The sequence below is a fragment of the Morchella importuna genome (assembly GCF_003444635.1).
Source record: "Morchella importuna strain M04M26 chromosome Unknown Morimp01GS023, whole genome shotgun sequence".
Lineage (NCBI taxonomy): Eukaryota > Fungi > Ascomycota > Pezizomycetes > Pezizales > Morchellaceae > Morchella > Morchella importuna.
In genome coordinates this window covers 370,285-393,233 of record NW_025763420.1, presented here as the reverse complement: position 1 = coordinate 393,233, position 22,949 = coordinate 370,285, and the positions used below count along the sequence as shown (strand labels likewise).

Below are 22,949 nucleotides of genomic sequence, written 5' to 3'. Positions count from 1 at the left end.
CACTCTTTATCAATTTAGATATTATATAAACCAAGTAAATAAGTGAAAGAAACCCCCCATTTCCATCACAATCACTGCCAATTACATGTTCCCGAATCTGCAGCCACCCACAAAGATAACCTCGTTGCCGAGAGTAACGCCCCTGCAGAGCGTCATCTCATGTCACTCGATTCCAAGCAGGCACAGTCTCTCTGCTTCAAGGAAAGCTGTGCTAAGCCGTTTAGAGCTTGAATAGTACATATCAAGCTATTGAAGTTCGTGGTAAGGTGTAACGATCCACTTCTCGGGGGTAGAGCGTAACCAGGACGATACATCATTGTAAATAGATGTAAAGCAGGTACGCACGATGGCCTGCGTTACAGGGGGAGGGTGCGGAGGCGTTTGTTCGTAGAGAGGCTAGAGTTCTCTCTCTCCTTCTCTTCTCTGTCCTTCCCCCTCTCTCCTCTTCTTCTCTCTCCTCTTCCTCTCTCATTTCTTCCTTCTTCCTGTCATCCGAGAGCATACGTTGGCTAATGCACAGAGCCGTTTATTTATAGAGGGGAGGCTTTAACTTCTGCCTTCTTCTCTCCTCTCCTTTCGCCTCTTCTTTCTGCCATCAGTCATCCTCCTCTTCATCTTCAGTTTCTTCGTCATCTTCATCCTCCCCCTCTTTCTTTTACCCCTCTGCCTTCTTCTTCCTCTCCGACATCAGGGGTCTCTGGACCGTGAACAGCAATTCTTCTACCCACAAGAAGACAATAAATTCTGGGGAGGCCTCTGCCAACTGACACAATCATGCAGCATGATTGTAAACATCATTGTTCCCTTGTGGTGTTTTTCCTTGCTTTCTGAGGATATCTCCTCTTCCTCTCTTCTCTCTCCCTCTTCCTCCGGTCCGCCCTCGCACCACTCTCTCCATCTCTCCCTCCCTCTTTCTCTCCCTCCCCTATCTTCTACAAACTGCATTTTTTTTTATCCCTGCTCCCTCTTTCTTTCCTTAAAGATCGAGAAAGAAGTGGAGCATTGCCTCCTCCTCCTCCTCCTCCTCCTCCTGCTGCTCCTCCGCCTCCTTTAAAAGAATGCAAAGATTGAGAAAGGGGTGGGGCATTGCCTTCCTGCCTTTCTTCTTTCTTCATTCGGGGGGGGGGGGGGGGGGGCGAGATAGAGGTGGAGCATTGCCTCCAACTCTCCTTTTCCTCTCGATCTGCCCCTTCGGAAAGGTCGAGATAGAAATGGAGCATTGGCCCCGGCCTTTTCTCCTCCCCCTTTACACCGGGTGCCAATTCCGACTCGTTAGAGTCGATATTCAAGAGGCTGGAAGAAAAGGATGACCCCTGGGCTGTGCATGTAAGATTCTTCTCCTTTTCTCATCTTTTCTCATCTTTTCTTTTTCTCGCTGCTTTGTGGTGGTTCCTTGATTGTTAATAGTGATGGTATGATCAGCAGGTCTACCAAAGCCTATCTAGATGACCTGCCTGCCTGCGCGTGCCTTTTCTCTCTATCCTACATTTCACGCGGCGAGGAAGGGAAATCGAGAACAAGGACTTGGCTGGCTCTCCCGTGCGCGGGGCCGGAGAGCGAACACCAGTAGGGTGGGGTATGTCCATTCTGCCGGTGTAAACATCAACAACAAGGCCGAGTATGGGGTCGGGTGTTCTGGTAGTGGGGATTCGGGGTGAAATCTCAGTATGTTAACATCCTTTTTTCTTTTCATTTCTCTCTTTTTCTTCTTTTTCTCTTCTGGCTGCTTTGTGTTTTTTTTTTTTTTTTGCATGAGAATTCTTTTCTGACAGGTGGATTTTATTAGTAGGGAGAGCGAAAGGGGCAAGAATGATACCCTCCCTCGCTTTCTCAAAGAATCAAACAAGAATGTTTGTTTTGGTTCCCCCTCTGCCCCCAACAAGAAGATCGTCACCAAGATCTCATTCGGGTTTATTATGGGATATCTGATCCTTCGCCATCCGGTGAATGCTTTGAAGATGTGGCTGGGTTCGGGGTGGCTAGCAAAGAATCGTAAGTACCATCTTTTTTCTCACTTACCTCGCATTCTTGCTTCTGGTATTTTTGGATCAGAGTTTCGTTTCTAACAAACATAAAGTGGACCATCCCTCTGGGGCGGAGGATGGGGAAGATACTGTGAACATCCTTCCCTCCGTCTCCCTTTCTCCACCGCCTGAGTATGAGGGGTGGGATAAAGGAGAAAGGGAGGGAAAGAACATGAAGATGGGGTCTTCGGCACCCTATCCGTCATATTCCCACCAAAACGATGGATGATTAGGATAGGGCAGTCTGCCTGCTACTTCACCCATTATCCTATGATTGAATTAGTTCCAGTCGTTGATAGGACTGGAACAATATCGGGTGTGAACAATGAAGAGCGCCTAGCTCGTAAGTGTTTCATTTTATTCCTTTCTTCTACTTATTTAGCAGGGAATGTTTCTAACAAAGATGAATTAGTATGTGGCTTTCTCCTGATGTGCTGTAGTATCTTTTTTTTTTTTTTTTGTTGGTGTGCTGTTGTAAGTCTAACTAGCCGTTTTCTTATTTTTTTTCTTTTATCAGTAATTCCAGCTCTAATCGATCGAGTTGTTATTATATTAGTTTCTAACAGTATTGAGTTATTCAAACAGACAGGAGCTACCTGGAAGGATGAGCAAATGTACATCGTCACCTTTCCCGGCTCCGCTACAAATAATGGAGGGGTATGTGGGTGGGACTTCCAGGGGGGTGTCGCATTCCCATGAAGTCCTTCCCATACCTCCCTCCATTATCTGGAGCGGAACTGGAGAAGGGGAGATATACATATGGATCGTTTCAATGTCCCCCCTCAACCAATCAGCAGCGCAACCTCCACCCATTTGGGCGGATCATGGCTTTGCCAGACGTCCTATCGGCCCGACAATCGCTGAAGCCACATGATCAAATCATGGGAGGCTGAGGATCAAAAAAAGAAGGAAACAGCATATCTGAGGTAAGTAGATATCTTCCTGTTTCTTACCTGAATCTTATTAGCATTATCTGCTTTGGCTTAGTTGTCAATAATCTTCTAACTATTTTCATTAATTTAGATGAGTAGATGAGAGAGATACCCAGCCCCCATATGGGCATACCTTTCCCCTCCGTGATACAGTCAAGGGATGGGTATGTGAGTCTCTTCATCTCTCTCGCTCCATCCTCGTATGGGGAGGATCAAGTCCTTCTCGATTGTTTCACCTGGTGTGGGTTCCTCCTCTTCGCCTCTTCGCCAGCTCTTAGCTGCAACTCCACCAGTTTATCTAAACTGCCAAGTCTCGACGAAGTACCATGCGGCGGGCATGTTCTGTGCCTGTTTCCCCTGTCCAGGAATCGTGGGAAAGACGACACAAAGCTCGGCGATGGCTATGGAGTCCTCTTTCTACTATTGTGTGTTGGGTGGTTTTCTTTTCTTGTTTTTCTTTTTCTTTTTCTTTCCTTTTTGTATCTTTGTATTTCTTTTAATATTGTTTCTTATTACTCTTCTCTTCGTCTCTCTCGGCAGCGAGCCTTATAATTCCCGTTGTTTGAGCTACTGCATCTGCCTGGTGCACCTCCAGCATCGCGTTGACACCATTTCTTTCTTTTTTACACTCCTTTGAGTGCCTCTTGGGTCTTCGATTGTTTTGTAATTAATATTCGGTCATTAAGTTCAGCGAATTTCAACATTCCTGGATCCAGAAAATTACTAATTTTGAATTTTGAGTTCTGAGTTTTGAGTGTTGGGCGTTCTTGAGTACTTTGTGGTTCGATTTGATTAATAAATAGTAATGGGTAATGATTGATTAGTAGGTTTCTTAGTTGGGAGTAGCGTGGCAACCAACCAACCATTTCATCTGCCAAGATAGCCTAGATTGGTGAAACCTTGTTTTGCACTGAGTGCTGTGTTGTGTCGGTTGCTATAATTCTCTGTAGTTTTTCCATGCCCAGGTGGTGCATTTGAATGCCCCGTGGCGGGGGTCGGCCAGGCACTATAAAGCGGTACTAAGAGTGCACGGCCAAGGCTTTGTATTAATGCTATGATCCTATTATGGTATACTACTCTCCAGCAGCGGAAATATGGTACGTCTGTACTTATACCATAGTAAATTAATCAGTAATTTAGGAGGACCTCGCTACCGCCTATCTATCTCTCTATTTGTCACTATTAGCATTACCACATTAGCATCCTCAAACACAAGTACATGTAGATAAGACAAAAAATCCACCGAACTCTTTCAATCCCCCTGCTGTAACGCTTAATCAAGGGGGAAATAAGTACCATGGACTGCTTGGTGATGGTCTACATGTAGAGCCCCGTGGGGGTGTACGGTACGATCTTAGGATGGTCAAAGTGGATGAAGTTTGATGGGCCTGATTGAGGTCGGATGTGTGGAGAAGGGAAGATGTGGTGATATGAATGTGATGCGGGGCGGGATAACTTAGATTGCGGGTTGGTAGTGGTACTGTATTTACACTAGGGCCTTTGTTTTCATAGTCCGGGAATATTGTAACGACAACCCTGTTCAAATCTGGTGCGGCGGAGTACAGGCCACAATGATATTGGAGTCGCAAAGTGCATGCATTCAGAAGCGAAATTTTCGGTAGGTGCCATGAGGTGCTTCAGATTAATTGCTCTGGATCCATATGAAATCACTGAATAATGAGCGACAGCGCATCATAGGCTATGTAGTCGGACCTCAGGCCTGGAGCCTGCATTTCTTTATCCTATGAGCCTCAAAAGCGATACGGAGTCATATGGCCCCCGAACTTTAACCCCAAACACATCACTCATCTCACCCTCTTCCGACAAACCCTCGATCACATCGAAATACGTCCCTAGTCCATCTACCCCACCACCTCTCGACGTATCCCATCCCTTTCTGCATCCTATCGCCGCGGCCTACTCGGCGTTGGGTTCTCGGTGGAGTCAACGAGCCCTCGTATATCTCTGCGGAATTCTCAAGGCTACATTCGCCCGTGCGGGGGTAAGGCGCGGCCAGCGACAGCCATAGTGACTTTTGGGAGGACAGCATGCCTTGAGACCAAGCTTAATACCGGTGGTATTACGTGGGGTGGGGCATTGAGAGGGGATATTAAGTTGAATACGTAAAAGAGAGGGGACCCAGGAGAGACAGTGATATTCCGAGTGAGGTGGGCTTGGATCTGTCTGTCTTTTGAGAGTTTGTTTTTCTACTTCTCCCTATCGAAACAAGGAGACTATCATCGCTTTAGAAAATTGGGATACTAATATGCCGCCGGGACGTAGTTAGTACTATTTAGTCGATTCAGGATAGTTCTACTAATACTGAGAAATCTGAGATTGTAAACCCGAGTAATTGAGATATATAGAAATCCTACATTCTCTTTAGATCTGTCTCAAGATAGTGTGTCCTGATCCTGCACCGGAAATACCCGATCGCGAAGGGACGGAGAAGCATTAATCTCGGTCAATAGAATTCGAAAATAATCCACCTGGCCATATATAAGACACCAACATGTTTCGTCGAGAAGAAATAAAGAAGGCCCTAGGCACATAGCAATAATAGACTAGACAAAGGTGTCCAATCCGCATGACCGCATCAGAATCGAATAATTTGATAGACGGCAACATCTAATCAAACTTAACTCTGACTGACCGAATTTATAGGCCTTGACTGAGTCCAGTGCCAGTAATCATGAAGGATCACTCGGCCCTCTTACCGTAATTCTTTACGCTTTAGAACAAAACCAACAAGTAAAGCTAATGTGGAAAGATTGGTAATACTAGAGAGTAACGCTTGAAGTAGCCCTTGTCTAGATATTATAGATAACACCGGGCGTGGGTATATATGTGTAGACAGTCGGGCGCACAGGCCAACCTCGTACGTACTTGAAAAATCGACCAACTTTCAATTAGTAATTGTAAATATCCCTAGTATCACCTTCTAGCCACCCCAAACAACATGGCGGCATTACTCCCATATGGGAACAGAAGATAAATGAGAGGAAATGCGGACCTTGGATTTATTTCAAATGGTCCTGCCATACTCAAAAGCTTAATGTTAAGAGAGCTTGACCTTGACGAGCGGAGTCCTACGCTGGCGGTTTGGATTATTCACCAGAACTTAATTTTGTGTGTACCAGTCCAAAATCTATGACGTGTCCCCCGATTCAAGCCACAATATTCGAAGAACTCCTAGGCCACCTATATTCTTACCAGCGAGCCAAAATCCCGTAAGAGAAGGAGTACCAGTGTCAAAAAGGATTATGTATAAACACAAGCTTATTTAAGCTAAATGAAGTCCAATTATTTCTCCTACACCTAACTTTCTGCTATCTCAAAACCATTCGTCTTCAAACGAAAATAATATATATTTAGATAAAATCTCTCTCAGGATGATCAATCCCCTCCGTTATCTATACCATCATCTATCCTAACATCTATACTGTCTTCATTGATAGCATCACCTTATAGCCCCCCATCTATCACCAATTCCATACAGCAAACGTAACAGCCCCCTTTTCTCATCTCTCTTTGGTGGAAAATCTTCAATTATACCACTCAACCTAGCATAGCAGTTTCTGGAGATTCTTCCAATATCCGGTACCGCTGGCTCTTCAAATAACCTCCTCTGTAAGAACAGATAAAACTCCATCCCAGCTGCTCCAACCTTTAACTTACTCCATCACTAGCCATCACTCAATCGCATGCAGACAGAGCTACAAAGCGTCACACAGCGGACTACCACCCAGCCAGATCTCACTCGTCTCTCTGGTCCCTCGACATCACAAGGCCCATGCATCTCAGAATGCAGCAGCATCATCACCATAGTCACGTCCTCCAATCCCTCACCATTCTCCTGCTACTACCCCCGCTCCTCTTAGCCATCGAACAGACCCCGGAAAACCGATCATTTGCCCTGCCATCCTGTGTACATCTCTGTGTTTTCGACCACTCCACAGAACTGTTCGTTCCACGTCTCTGCCGATCATCGGCTCTCCTGTCAGCAGCACGTAACTGCACGTTTCTTACCTGCGTGGGTGAGGCCGCTGATAGTAGACAGCTGGTTGACGAGTGGTTCACACATATGTGTGATCACGTCCCAGAGCGAGAGTGTAGGCCAATGGACGTTTATAGACCGGGTGTGCAGGTGTATAATGCCATGCGGGCAAATATCGCTAGCCGTCTGGGGGCAGAAGAGATAGTTGCGGTGGGGCTGTTGACCGTGGTGACGGTGGTGGCTGTCCTGTTGCTGCTGGGCGGGAGCACATATGTGTGGATGGGATGGAGGAATAGGATGGTGAGAGAATTTGAAGAAATGATGCAAAGGAAAGATATGGAGAGGAGAAGGGAGGAGAGGGAGAGGAGGAGGAAGGAATATAGGAGATATTGGGGTGCAGATGGAGACGGAGAAGGGATAGTGGTGCGGGTGGAGATGGGCGTCAGAAATCAAAGAGAAAATGAATAGCTTCAGGCGGTATGTACAGTGGAGGAAGACTCCTAGTTGTAGCTGGGTATAATGTATATTCTTACTAACACTTATGTTATCAACATTCATCATATAGCTATTTGCTTTATTCGCAACACCTATTTGCCCTTTGTAGATATAAAAAAAACTATATTATTAGCACATACTTTAATTAGCCTACGCAATTTATTTTAGTATTACTTACTTTTATCACCGATTTCTTCTGAGTATTTCGGTATTTAAGTGGTTTCTAGGAATTATAGCGCGCGAATTACCTATCCAAGATGGGTGAATTAAATACCCTAGAAACAACTCGTTATCTATTTCTAACCAGCATTATGCTAGCGCTGCACAAAGTTGCAAACCTACTTATATAAACAGTTGGTTTAATTACTATCTAACCTTGGAAGACGAGCAGGGTTACCGCATTTCTCTGCCCGTACCTTATGTAAGACCTTTGTAGGAAGATTGGTGTATATAGCTTTGTTAAATTCCACCATAGCGTGGCATATATGGCTGTACGTGTAAGGTAGGTACGACGCTAGGGATATCTGCATCATAGACCACGTCACAGTGTGACATCAAAACATCTATCACGGTAGAAGGCCTGTGGTAATCAAATCAATTGACTATGGAAGCTTTGCTCTGATCTAATGGATATATACCGGTACACCTTGTGTGTAAATTAATTTTGTTGAAAACATGCTAGCGCCGGTTTTGCGCCTCTGCGAGTGAGAAAAGTCAATCTTATAAAGTCATGCATGACTACATCATAAGGTGTTAATGAAATATATGCGAACAAACATGATGACGAGGATTTTCTATATCGCTCCAAACGATTATAATGTTGCGCCTATCAAGTTGTAAGTTCCAAATGTTCTATTTGGAATTGATACATATTGTATATACTAGAAAGTGCCAAGGACTGCACAAAGTAAAAACCACTTTATCCCGCTATCAGAATGGTAGCGTTAGCAGTCAAATCCATTGACTCTCCAGCCAAATTCGTTGTTACTCCAGAAGCGCACGTGCGGCTATACCCACAGTAGGTACAACCTTGATGCCTGAGACAGTTTCATTGTTATATATGTATAAGCTTTTGATTGTGACGGCCACAGCTTACTCTGCAGCAAAGTTAACAGCTGTACTCGGGGCAGGTAAAAAGTACCGGACAATGCAGGTTTTTGGTTCACCAATGGGCGCGCGTGCTAGGCGTGAACTACTGCAAAAAAAGCCCAGAGACAAAACTTGCATTGTCCGGTACTTTTTACCTGCCCCGAGTAAAGCCTCTCCGCCTACTCTAGTGTACGAGTCTAGCTAGCTGGACATGGTATTAATGTGCTCTACAGCGATATCCCGCTATCCCTTGGACGCGTGAGACATTTGGAGAATCTCTCTCATGCATTAGCGGGAATTGGCAGTCATGTGATCTAGAATTTGGCTGAGAAAACGTCCGGGTAAGCAGTTTGCTGCATTTATCGGTCTTCGTAATACTCAGAGATGCCAAAAACTTCGCAAGTTGCTGCTTTATTATAGTAAATCGTTTCCTAGGTAGGGCACGCTAATGCATGAGAGAGATTCTCCAAATGTCTCACGCGTCCAAAAAAACCTTGCTGTAAGAAACACCCATAGGGTATACGCTAACAGCTCTACACCAAAATCTTACTTGCTGTAAGAAGTGTTTTGCTATAAGAAACGAAAATTGCCTGCACCTTGGCGTTTCTTAGAGCGAGGTGTAGCAGTACGCCAGAAATCAGCCCAAAGCGAGCATGGGTTAAAGCTTTCAAAAACTGACATGTCACCTTTAAGACTATGCGCGATTCTATGACGACTCCACCTTGAAAAATTTTCTTCAAGACAAAGCAGCCAAGCTTTATTTTATCTCGCTGACCCAGTTTGAGAGCAACCCGAATGATAATCCATGATTGACAGGTAACATTCAATAAGGGACCTGGTATATGTATATTACAACCCCAATCCCCGAGTCTCCAAAGACGCCTTCATAAGGCAGTAAGAACCTAGGCTTTGAAAGCTTAGGTTTCGCTTCAGGGTTAAGAAGAGGTATGTAGAGTAGGTACCTACGTAGTTCGTTCAGCCTTGTGCGCCCTGCGCTGACGCACTTGCACGTAGCCTTGAGCATAGTAGAAAAAGAACATCGCGCGACTTTCTAATTCGCTGATATATCGGCCCGATGAATGCTCAAAAGCCCATTAATGACGACAATGTAATTAAGGGCCTGTTCGGCTGGTTTAACGTGGTTCTTGCCATGATATCATGATCATGATAGGTATTCTCGGCTACGTGGTATTTTATGCCCCCAAGGAAACTGACATTGAGCTTTGTGGCCGACTGAACACCATAGCACCCAGTACTAATGCCGTGGAAGGCTGACCGCTCTATCGTGGGGGTGCATGTACCTACTCTAGAGTAGAGTACTACTCCGCATATTCGCCAAGGTTATGCACGTGACTTACCGAAAGACAACCAAAGAATTGTGTAAGTATATATAAAGTATTGTCCTATACAGACTAGTGTGTATGTAGGTGGATGAAGTTGGAGTACATGAGGCCCAGCAATCAAGACATGCTGAATATGTATCGTGTTGGTATCTTGGCGAAGTTGTGCTAGTACTAGAATATTCAACATGAATCAATACCCGGCCAATTGGCTGGTTGGTCGCTCACCCGCATGTTAGGGACGGGACATTGAAATCGACATCGGGGATACATGTACTTATAATTATCGCTCAATTATTTTGCAACAGCTTCTACCTACATGAATGTACCAAGGCAAGGCTTAAAGTCTCTCAGATATTTGGGGGAGGGGCTGTAACTCTCTGATACTTCCCCATACATCTACCATCAGACTTTCTCCAGACACCTCAAGAACCCTCTTCAATATGGCCGAAATCGTGGGGCCGGCTGCCGCTATCGTCGGACTTATTAATATCATCGGAAAAGCAGCCTTTATGGGCCATGGCTACCGCGAAAAGGTCAAAGGAGCTTCAAAGCAGATTAAGAAACTTGCAGACGAGCTCGATTCTCTGAAGATAGTCCTTATTTCTCTACAAGACTATATTGGTCAAGATCCAGATTCGTCGCAAACACTCCGGGGGCTTGAGCCCTCGCTCATAAGCTGTAAAGAGGATGTACAGTTACTTATTACAAAGCTGGAAAAGCCCCAGTCCGGATGGAGGTGGTTCTTCAGGCGACTTAAATGGCCTTTGGATGAAGCAGATACTCAGCAAACAATTGAAGTGCTTGACAGGCTCAAGAATACTTTTAGTCTCGCACTCAACGCCGATCATATGTATTCCTACTTTACCAAGAGTTTATGCGGGTTATATTTTTCTAACTGTATGTGTAGCTCCATGACACGACGAATTGAGCTAAACACAAAAGGGATGAATAACTCCAGGAGAAGTAAGTACATAAATTTCACCCAAGTTAATTTGACGGGATATTAAATCTGTGCCAACTCCAGTGGAACAACGTCGGGTTGTGTTGGGGTGGATATACGCCAGACATTTTTATAAGAAGCATCGCCAGATCATAGATCGCCGGCATCCTGGTACAGGTATGTGGATATTGAGAGATACAGGATTTATGAAATGGTTCTCGGATACAGATTTCCAAATACTTTGGGGCCACGGTATTCGTAAGTATAATATTCTTCCTCACAGTAAACCATTACTAACCCAATAATTACTGGGATAGCCGGAGTGGGAAAGACATTTCTGAGGTATGAAATCACTCGATTCATAAACTTTACAATTTGGAGGGTCCTGAAAATTTCTATTTAGCTCTGTCGTAATTGAACACATTGAAGGACATCCACAACTGAAAGCTAGTCGTTATGGGCTGGCCTATATTTACTTTGACTTTAAAGAGCAAGATCAACAAACACCCATACTTGTTCTCGCAAGTCTAGTGAAGCAACTCGCCAGTCAAATTCATTCTCTCCCGGTGGAAATTGAACACCTATACAATACACTAGAGCCAACAGGCAGGACTCCAAGCTTCGACGACTTTTACAGGATTCTCCTTGTGGCCAAAAATGCTTTTTCTAGAGTGTATCTCATTTTTGATGCCATAGATGAGTGTGCCGAAGAAAATCAAAGAAAGGAGATACTTCAGTTATGTCATAAAATGGCACAAGACGGAATGAAGCTATTTGTGACTAGTCGACCGCACGCATCAAACATCCAGGAATCGTTCAAGTACGTGGCCAAGATCAAGCTCAAAGCCGAGAAGGAAGACATCGAAAGTTATGTCAAACAAAAAATCAATGAGAATCTAAGGTCAAGACTCTTCGTCTCGAGGGTAAAAAATAAAGTTATATCCGATCTAGTTGAATGCTCTCAAAGAATGTAAGTGTCATTACATAACACAAACAGCAGTAAATTATTCTGACCGAACTCGATAGATTCCTCCTTGCCCGATTTAATGTCGAATACATTTGTCAACAGACTAGCACAGAAAACATCCTAGACGCGGTAGACTTGTTGAGACGTTCATGGTCTAAAAGTAGGCCTTTGAACGCTGCCTACGAGAGATTTATGAAAAGGATTCAACGATTAGAAGAACAGATCCGTACAGATATAGCACTTAAAGTTCTCACGTTGATTGTTAGGGCTAGGCGGCCGTTGACAATTATTGAGCTTCAAAACGAAGTTTTTGCGGATCACAGACTCAGGAAGATAGGAGTACTAGATGAAAGAACACTCCTTGACGTCTGTGCCAACCTGGTTTTCGTTGATGATACTAGGAGAAAGCACGTTCGTTTAATACACTATTCAGCGCAAGAATATCTTCTCGAATATCCTCTCCTCAATATCGCATCCTCGAATGTCAGCTCCCCAAACACTACCCCATATAACACAGGCCTCCCCGATATTACTCCTTCGAGAATTACCCCCCAACCACAAGGATATAGGATCTTCAGGCCTGGTGTTCAAGAATACTATAGTAATTCGGAATATGGCGCATCCGATGACTCGGACCGTGAAACAGAAACAACTCATGACTCGGGCATCGAAATACCCGACTCCCCGAGGTTTTCCTACTCCCATGTCAGAGTCAACGCTGATCGTGTGCGTGAAGATGACGAAACCACCGTAACCACCGACGTCATATACAAACAGATGAAAGAATGCGAAGAGGTCATAAACCGCGCGGATGAAGATCTCAGGAAGCATAGAGTGCGCCTTTACCAGAAAATGATAAAGAAACTTAAAAATGCCGAGCTACCAAACGGTGCAGATTCCACCGATGCTCACAGCCGCCGAAAGCTGGCTCGGCGGGAGAAAACTCGAGAATCAAAGGAGGGAGAACGTCAAGGGCGAGAGCGAGAAGCAAAAGAGAAAGAACGAGAGCGAGAGCAAAAAGTAAGAGAGAAAGAGCGTCAAGCGCGAGAGCGAGAAGCAAAGGAAAAAGAACGTCAAGAGCGAGAGCAAAAAGAAAAAGAAAAAGAACGTCAAGAGCGAGATCGAAAAATAAGGGAGAGAGAACAACAAGAGCGAGACCGACTAGCAAGGCAAAACGAACGTCAAGCACGAGAGCGAGAAGCAAAGGAAAGGGAACGTCAAGAGCGAGACCGAAAAGCAAGAGAGATGGAACAACAAATGCAAGATCGAGCAGCACAAATGCGAGAACGAGAAGCAATGGAGAGAGAACGCCAAGAGCGAGAGCGAAAAGTAAGAGAGAGAGAACGCCAAGAGCGAGAGCAAGAAGCAAGAGAGAACATACGTCTAGTTAGGGAGCTAGAAGCAAAGGAGAGAGAACGTCAAGAGCGAGAGCAGGAAGAAAGAGAGAACGTGCGTCTGGTTAGAGAGCTATTAGACAGGGAAAGAAAACGTCAAGAGCAAGAGCAGGAAGAAAGAGAGAATGTACATCTGGTTAGAGAACTAGAAGAAAGGGAGAGAGCGCGTCAAGAGCGAGAGCAAGAAAGAGAGAACGGACGTCGAGTTGTAGAGCAAGAAAAAAGGGCGCAGGATAAGGCTAAAACGACTAGAAGGATTCAGAAGAAGCGTGGTTTGAGGGATTAAGTATTATGAAGGACCGATTTTTATGAGCAGAATAGGTATATAAAATGGGAGGCGTTCTATTTCAAGCGTGCTGGGAAGGGGGGGGGGGGGTTGCAAGTATATGAGAACGAGTTCTTTACGATACCTACCTTCCTTTCCTAATTTCAGGGCTCCATGTGGGGAATACTAGAGCATATGGCGATGAAAAGATCCACGATGGAATTGTTTCTCCCCTCTGATATACCTTCTCTCATACTTTGTGTTTAACCAAGTACTCATCGATCTAGGGGATCCGGCTATGGCTTAGGTATATTTTATGGGTGTATTGAAGTTTCAGTCGTTTCCATAGCTACTTAGGTTCTTTTGTTTATTACTCTCTTTAATATTTCCTTATATACATTTCACTACTTTGTTCCATATTTCACTACTTTGTTCCATATTTCACTACTTTGTTCCTTATAAATACATACATACCTGTACCTTAGTCCTACGAAATATATGTGTATGTGCCTACTTTCTCAGGTTATATAAATTTCAGCCTGGCGATGCTGTTTTATGAATCATATCACTATCAAGAAAAAAGGATCGCAACATACATAATCAATATATAACACTCACTACTCGGCGAAAGCAAGCTCCCCGAATACAGTATCTTTTAATCACGGGACTAACTCAAAACTCCACATGTTTTTTCTCATTATTTGAGCTGCTGCATTTATTTACATCCATACGTTTCTCCTCGAGATCCTCCGATGCTTGTTCATTGCCTTTCTTATTTTTGTAGGTGTAGCCGGAGAGCGACACCAGCATCATACTATTCCAACCTCCAACCCGCCCGCCTATTGAATAGGGTTTGTGCATATGCAACTTGGCCTATACCCACATCGATATATACCACTATGACAGTGTAGCTAGCCGTCAATATAGGAAAAAACAGAAGAGAGTAAGGAGGTAATAACTCACTGCAAACCGCGATCAAGCAGCAATCACTACGACCCCTTCAAACCCAGCTCGGCCTGAGATGCTCTGCGTAGAGGGAATCTACAACGTGAGGTAAAACTGTTGCAGAGGTGTGGGAAGAGCCCTATTGGACGAGTCAGCCACCTAAGTACTGTTTTAGATCCCCGTTGCTACAATAAAGCTAGCTTACGCTGAATAACTTTCAAATTTTATTTCTCTTCTAAGAAGCAATTGCACCGACCATTTCATCCCCAAAATCTCTATCCTTTTAGGCTTGCTCCAAGCGTATCATACCAGTACTCTTCCAGTGATGTGCATGTGTGCTCGACCCGCGCCATCCCCAGGGCTAAAGCCAACCCAATTCTCAAAGGGATAGAATAGCTGCTTATTCTAAACTATACGAGATTATCAGTACAAGCATTCTTCTTAGCGGGAAAAGAGGGTGTGTTTGGGCTCATACATATGTTCCGAGTTGCACCCCCAGCACCATCCCACTAATTGATGTGAGGAGCAGTCGATGCTTTTCCCCACTGCTCCACATGCCCCCCAATAGATCGAAATTTTCTTGCTGATTTCAAGTCCGAAAGAGAACCATTGGGCCTCAGGTAGAATACATCCTACCATGATTACCGCTTGTCCGGTGAAGCGTAAGGTCCAGACACAGCAATCGAAGAGAGTTGTGTCTATGGCTTGCGGATCTGTCTATTCACTTGCTGGATGATTAGCTCTTGTACTATCTCGATTCGGATGAATTGTACTAACGGGGTCGTGTACCCATCTTCCCGGACCACTTCCCACGCCCTCCAAAGCAGTGGGCGAGTCCCCAGTATGATGGACCGGCTATCTCAGTCCAAATCGAGCTCGAAGTTGAGCTGGTTTAAAAGATGAAGCTGTGGGAGGAGTGGTGCTCTCTGCCACGTCTTGATGAGTGCAGCAGTATATCCGCTGGAATCTATGACTGATTAAGCTTTCTATATATCAGTATTCATCTTATTACGCTGATCATGAGGAGGCCCGAAATACTATACTTTTTCCGTAGTTTCCAGAGCTGCTTCAACTATCTCCCCGGGGGGGGGGGGGGGGGCGGAGAAAGAATTGGTGTTCACGGTCCAGATATCGGAGCCTAGCTCTAGAATGTGCGATGAGAACCTCATTTGGGAACGACGTGAGGCGGTTCCGAGTTTGGAATAAGGTTGAGAGTCTGATATCGCCTCTTATCTCGCTTGCCTTGAACTAAAATACTGGGTTAGCAAGAGGATACAAAACGAAACAATGTTAGATGGTATATTTACTTACAGAAAGATAGTCCGACATGAAGGAGTTCCAGAATGTATGGGATATATTGGGATAATAGATGGGGGGTAATAATAACGGGGAGAACCGATAAGTCGTCATTGTATAATTTGTGTTGTGCGATAAAGGTATGTTAATCGCTAGGTGAGATGTTGGGAGAAAATGGTGTTTATCTCGATCTCGCGTAGTAGTATTCTGATAGGTCGGCAGTGTTGCGCTCCACTCATAGATTGCTTGAAGGATAGATGCCCACAGCCCAGATATCGGTGGGTAGAGTCTGTTAAACTATGTACTCGCATATCAGGTATGTATTTGCGCAACCAGCAAAACACACACAGAATCCAGAGAGCTTTCCCATCTCCCCTGAAATTATGTGTCTTCTATCTAGACACCTGAAAGACTCTATAGGCCACTTTTAGGCCATATCTACAAAGAACAAGCCTGAAGGTGAAATGTGTCTAAAAGGGTCCTTTTATGGCACCTTTACCAGTATCTCAATTGGGCCAAGGATTTGAAGCATGGACCTCCTTTATCAAAATTATACTATACTTGGTCGTTGATATTTTGGTTTAGGTGTGGGACTTTTTATGAGTTGTTGAAAACCTCGATTTTTGGTGTGTTTTGCTGGTTGGGCAAATACATAATTGGCGTGCGAGTACATGTAGTTCAAGAAACAAGAAGAAGTAAGACGATGATAGGTTTGAATCGATCTATTGAATCTTGAGAGGATTAAGTTTTTTATTTATAGTAGGAGGGAATTGTACAACAACAAGTGTACGTACAACACGTGTTCTGCTGTCTAAAAGACAGACACAAAAGACACATTCAGTATGAACAGGGTTTTACCAAAGTAAAGAAACAACGAAGAGTCTATGTCCGAGACCTTCGGTTTGAAGAAATGATGTTCAGGGTATGCAGTAAAGAGGCGATATGCACATATTTCTAGAGCTGCCCCCTGCTTGACGAAGTGCCAGGATCACCAGCCGGAGAGAAGACTACATGCAAGTTTTTCAAGGTTTACCATACAAGCTTCAACGCCGGCCGTGGCAACCCTGTCCCGTTCTGTCAATCGGTAATTTAAACTTTTGCCTGTCAACGGAACCCCGCGCATGGTATAGACGTACTGATAGTGCAGCGGGCTTATATGGTGTGATCGCACGCACATATGACAGAAGATACATGTATCTACCAAGGTGCTCTACTACATGTAATGTAGATACTACTATGCGCCTCTATGTAACAGTATCACGCTGCCTAATTAAAATCGAATTACGATATAGAGTACAGTCAACATTTACGCTTGACAGGTATTCTAATATGCACCTACGTGTAGAAGACCCATATTAATGCCTAAAAATACGCTATATACAATCACCCATTTACGTGCAGCGGTGCAGAAAGAAAGTGCCTTATAAAAATTACCCTCACCGCTCCGCTGTACTTTAAAAGAACACACCACCACCTCGTTTAACGAGCGTCTACGCGCCTAAACCGGCAAAAAACGCATCCTGAAGGCACGTACGGCAAAGCTCATCGTCAACATTATATTAAAAATTCACGACAAATAGCCGGGCGGGGGCGGGGCTCACATCCACATCGCGCCGGCCACGCACCACACGTGGGAGATCTAGATGGAAATCTTATCTTGTGCACCCCTCCCATACCACACATTGGCCATACCTCCGTTACCGCTCCATGCAGGGCAATTAATATAATCCACGAGTGAATAAAATAAAAATATGTTGCTGATGTCACTGTACATATATGACTGATCCTCTACATACAATTAAAGTAAGATACGAAGCCTGTGACCGCATTCCTGATTTTTATTTTTATTTTATTTATTTATTGCTCTCCGATAACGAGGTGTGTAGTGCAATGTTTTACACATGTTTTTCGGTGCGGGAGCACACACAATCACTCGTTCGCGCGCCGGCTATCTCGGATATGAGCGGCCCACAACCCCTCACTCGCACGGACCATCCGTTTGTGCCCGAAGAGAGAGACAAGAAAAGGAACGAAAACGATAACAGAAGTAGGGGGGAAAGGGATGGAAAATTTTTTTTTTGTTCGAGGAGAACGGAGGAATGGGTGAGTCACGTGGTATCACTCGAAAAAGCTGGACAAAGGGAGCTCATGAAATTCATTATTAGCAGTACCGAAAAATTTAAATAGTTGTTACAGTGTTGACTTCCCTATCATACCAGTCTCCTGTCTATAACATATGCCTAACCTCCGTCTCCTTGACCGTCATCTCCCCCACCAGCTCACTCACCACTCCCGCAAGCTCCCTCCCCTCCGGAACCTCATCATGAAGGCCCCGTGCCCTCACAAGCCTTACCCGCTGTCCCTTCCCTCCCTTCCCCCTCGCTCCCTCAATTCGTGCCCTCCATGCCAGCGTCTGCCGCCACGACAGCAACTCATCATCATCCGAGTGCATCAGCACTGTCCTTCCTTTGTAGCCCTTACATCCCTCCCACCCTGGTGACGCCGCACTCCACCTCTCCCGCTCTCCAAACGCGCCCTCAACAAACCCAGCATACCCCGGATACTCGTCGACTAGCCCCACAAGGTCATAGATACCCTCGACACCCACAACAGCCGCCGGCCATAGCCCCGCTGCCCCCAGCTGCGGCAGAACTTGGAAGACCAGTGTTGCGCCGGCGCTGTGGCCCACAAGAACGGCACGGTTAGGGGCCACCCCATAATTATCGCGCAGATAGAAGATTCCAGAGAGGACGTCGTTGAGGTGGTCGGGGTGGCGGGCAGTGGCTTGAGGTTGGTCGGGGTGCGGTGAGAGGCGGTAGTTTAGTGTTGCGGCGTTGAGGGTAGGGTGCGTGAGGAGGATGTGGTGCAGGAGCGGGTGTGCTGTAGATTTTGTAATCAGGGGGTCGCGCCAGGCACCTCCGTGGATGTAGCTAGCGAAGTATTAGTGTGAGATTTGTGGAGAGAGGGAATAGGAGCAATTAACATTAGCCAGGGCGCGGCGGGGGAGGGGTTCTGGTGGCAGACATCCAGGGTTTGGAGGGGGTGGGAGCCATATGGGACGTTTGTGCGGACGGAGGACATTGCTATGATGCGTTTAGGGTACCTCTTGTTCTTTTTGTAGGTTTTGGGGTGCCTTTCTTGTTGTGGTTGGAGAAAAGTTCTGTACTGGGAGTGGTGGGGGGATTTTATGGTAGTTATGAAGAATTGCTGCGCAGAGCAGACTCGTAGAGTTTTATAGAGTATCCATGCACGTAGGTCATTAGTTATCGGCGGAAGCCGCATTGGGTCGCAAGAATGATTGATTAGACATCTGGAACCCTTGCCAAGGTCAAGCCCGCCACGTGGGGGGTGTGGGTGGGTGTGGGTGGGGTACTGGGTGGGGTGGTGATGTCATTTAGCTTTGATTGACAAAGACTTCGATTTGCAACCACATCTAAATAATATAACGTGCGTGAGTCTACTCTACTCTGTTGATAGGCCTTGACTGCGTGAGAATCCTCTAATAATCCAATCCCTGGTTTGATGCCTACCACCTATCAACTTAGGTTGCCATCGTTTCACCATAACTGACGGTATAACGGCTATGGATAATAGATAGCTAGCTGCAGTACTCAAGAACCAATTGGCTAGCCCTAGTGGAACGTACAATACGGATACGATATCTCCATGTAGCTCCAGGCTCTCTCGTTACTCCAAGATAAAAAGAGTTTCGGTTCCCGACCACGGGATATAACATGAAAATCCTATCTGGACAAGAACCTTAAAGAGGCCCATTGCCGTTTCCAGGCTCGTCGGGAAGCATGCTGCAGAAAAGATCGATTCACCCTTCCGCGTGCCATGCAATGAGAACGGTACATATGCAGCCTCGGCCCGTTTGAGAACGTCAGTGGTTTGCTAACACTGCCTGAGGCAGGTTATTCTCCCTTGCTTTAGAAGTACGTGAGCATCGATTTAAACATTTTCAATCCGCTGCTCGGCTGCACCCACACCTCAGATGATCACTACTATATGGGTACACCAGGCTCGGATGTAATTACCCTCAACTCTCTCTAGAACAATCTGAGTACAGTTTGAACCATTTAGCTATATATGTTGATCCACGACATAAATGCCCCCGCAGCTTTCATCAGCCGGTTGGCTGGTGGGTGCTACCGTGCCTTTAAGACTCCTGACTATGTTGTGTGTGGTACGGCGCCTATAATCGGTATCTTTATCGTCATGGATAATACAAAAGAGCACTGCAGTGCTCCAGAAAGCAAGAACCCGCCTTCAAATTTCTCGACCTGGATCTTATGGGTTATACTCCCAGTAATTCGGATTTACGGGCTGGTGTTCTTCCGGCTGATGGCAGTTGCAGTGTAGGGGGTATCATATAAGCTACCGCCGTAATAGCAATCATGGTAGTGCTGTACTATAGAGGGAGAGGGGGCAGGCTCTGGCCTGCGGTAGTCATGCTTCGTTGCCAGAGTCCCAGTGGTAATAACGGCCTTATTTTATCCAGTTGCTGCGGGAAAACTCAGCACAAGTCTGGATGGTTGTTAGTGAAAATGCTTTGAGCCAGCTCTTAATTCGCCCATATTACACGTCTGGTTTAGAAGGCTGTGGACACCTTGACCTTGACCATCCATCAAGGCGTAGCTAGATGAAAAACGTTCCTCAGAGACGAAGGATGAAAGACGGAAAAGATTGAATCTAGATGTCGCTCCAGCTCTTTGTGGGTTGTAGTGTACATAGTGGGGAACACTGCCCTCAATTTTGCGGCTCCGACTAGTTGTCAGGGTTAGGGGAAGAAACCCTGTGGGTTAAGCTTTCGTGCCCCACTGATCATCCTCAGCCACCAACCCCCCCGCAGTCTGTATTATTGCTACAGTCGCTCACCTACTGACGGCGGATCTTGTCTGATGGTTCTGTTTGCAGTAATTTGCCCTTGGCGTCCAAAACCTAACTCTTTTATTGGCCTCAAATCCCTGACCGCCATCAGACAGGATCCGCCTTCACCCCGTGAGTGACTGTACGGTGTCGGACAGCCAAAACCAGCCGGCCAGAGCAACCACCGACTCCCCTTCACCCCATCGACTTTCAACAACGCAACACTTGTCCAGAAATAATGTTCTTTTGTAAAATGGGTCTAATCATGGTTGTAAACATCCCCATAAAAGGGGATTTAAAATAATTAAGAACTGGCTGCACTATGACCTCTCAAACATTTGGTGCAATCTGCCCGAAAAAAACATAGGTGTGAAATAATAACTTTAATAGCTTTATGCCAAGGCGGCCACATTAATTGGGATAATTCTTACCCTATTGGGATGATTAGATGATTATTATTACCCGATTAGGACTAGTTTCTGGCTTGAAAAGAACATGAGGGTTGATTTTGACTGTCCGGCGCTGTACCTCAACTAGTACAAAACATCAGCTTCCATCAAGGACGCTCAAACTAGCGATCATCAACTCTCAGAAATATTCTCCTTCTTGTGAGCTCTCCCTGCGACTGGCCGGCTGCTTAAGATGCCTGCAGCAGGATAAACGCTCCTATCACGTTGGTCAGTTTCAGATGGCAACGCATCGTCCAGCGAAAACTGCCGATCAGGAGGCTCGTACAATTAGGACAGGGCAGGATAAGACGGAACATGGCTTCACTTGCTACTTTAACTGCGCGAGAAACACCTCGGAGAAGACTACAGTATCCCCTCCAATATGGTTGCTACACGATCTCGATCTAGCAAGCCTAAGACAGGCAGGCAGGCCCAGATTGCAGCAGGTTTCATAATACTAGGCTCAGTGCAGCGTTGTAACACATAATGCGAATCCTCAAACCATTGCCTCTCTAAGTAATTTCAATAGCTTCATTAACTACATGTAGGCAATCCGGCCGAAAGTCCAGACTGAGATACCTAAGCCAGTACCTCGAGTCGCCTAGTGGAATAATCTTGCTTAACCTTTACAAGAATCGTTCTATGCGTTATTTGTAAAGCAAGGTTCCTTTAAAGGAGCACTAGATCCCCGGCCGCCATCAACACCTCCTGGGACCATGGGTTTGAGGTCCTCGAGCCAACAGAATTCCGGCTGTGCGAGTTCCATATCTCGAGTTATACCCCAAGCTGGTATTTTAAGGCATGAACGGGTGTACACGCCTAATGGCTTGGAAGGCTAGGAGTATATCCGCTAAGGCTCACGGTACTCCACAGCACACCCTGAGGCTTTTGTCACACTAGCGAACGAGACCCTGAGATGTCTGAAAGGATATTCGTTAAACAGACACAAACAAACTATTATAGAGAGAGAGAAATTTCATACAAGAACTTCCTCGACTTACCCAGTTCCTACGAAATTAATATAATTGGAGGTCGCCAAGCCTTGGTCTTTCGAGTGATAACACATGATACGACCATCAACTATTCCCAAATAGGGCCTATTGAACATATTGTTACTAAGCCATGGATCGAGGGAGTCTCCAAATTTAAGCGGGGGGAGATCGAAGACTCCGCGCATAAGCTACGGGTATCCCTTATACTGTCAGTCCGGATCGAAATGACAAAATTAACTGCATAAGGCAGTTGTGCTGTGCTGAACGCCGTGAACATTTATTCTCCCATTGAGTTGATTGTCACACGCTAAAAGGATGTACTAAGTCTATGACTGAATGAACAGTGTCAGAGTTTAGCAGAGCATACATACCAATTGAGGTTAATTTGTCATTTTGATTCGGACTGACCGTGTAAGGGATAGTACTTATGACGAGGTGTAGCTGTGGTCGAAAGTATTCGCTAACAAGATAAGAAAAAACTGACGGAATAGGTGTAGGTTGATTGACTCTGATTCATTGAGATTTATGGCCGGATGGGCAGTCCTCCCAGAGATATCAAAAAGAAAGATCCAGGGGACAAGTAAAATGACGGTGGTTTCCGCTTGGTGTTGATCGTTGACGCTGTTTAAGGTAGATGGTCAAGTGTGTAGAGGGAATTAAGAGGGGTAAAAATACAAATTCAACCAACTAACTACTACTAACGGGGACTCGGGGTCTCCGGATCTCGAGACTCGTAACAGGTCCTCCCACCATCGCGTCGTCTGTTCCGCAGAAACGTCGTGGTGATAGACCTAACTCTAACAATAAGTAGTATACACCTATTTTTAGGCCAATTTTGGGTGACAAGTGGGTCATTTTCGCACCGCCGACCGATGCTTCAAGTTAGCCTCTGAATTTTATATAGTGGGCCACAAGTCGCCACAAATGCTGAAAGCGCAGGAAAGGATGGCCT

At 45.4% G+C, this 22,949-nt stretch overlaps 3 protein-coding genes across 3 annotated transcripts; 2 read left to right on the top strand and 1 right to left on the bottom strand.

Annotated features, from left to right (window-relative positions):
• Positions 1-6,761: 6,761 nt before the first annotated feature.
• On the top strand, positions 6,762-7,421 carry LAJ45_07314 (uncharacterized protein; the record flags this gene model as incomplete). The annotated part of the gene is made up of 1 exon (XM_046116872.1): positions 6,762-7,421. The coding sequence occupies one exon, from the start codon at positions 6,762-6,764 to the stop codon at positions 7,419-7,421; it is 660 nt and encodes a 219-aa protein (XP_045969907.1).
• A 2,899-nt stretch (positions 7,422-10,320) lies between these two features.
• On the top strand, positions 10,321-13,120 carry LAJ45_07313 (uncharacterized protein; the record flags this gene model as incomplete). Its single annotated transcript, XM_046116871.1, has 7 exons — positions 10,321-10,730; positions 10,788-10,843; positions 10,905-11,078; positions 11,138-11,162; positions 11,224-11,790; positions 11,847-12,807; positions 12,953-13,120. 7 exons carry the CDS (start codon positions 10,321-10,323, stop codon positions 13,118-13,120), a joined length of 2,361 nt encoding a protein of 786 aa, XP_045969906.1.
• Positions 13,121-17,914: 4,794 nt separating this feature from the next.
• LAJ45_07312 (uncharacterized protein) lies at positions 17,915-18,768 on the bottom strand (the record flags this gene model as incomplete). Its single annotated transcript, XM_046116870.1, has 2 exons — positions 17,915-18,617; positions 18,671-18,768. The coding sequence occupies 2 exons, from the start codon at positions 18,766-18,768 to the stop codon at positions 17,915-17,917; spliced, it is 801 nt and encodes a 266-aa protein (XP_045969905.1).
• Between the last annotated feature and the right edge of the window lie 4,181 nt (positions 18,769-22,949).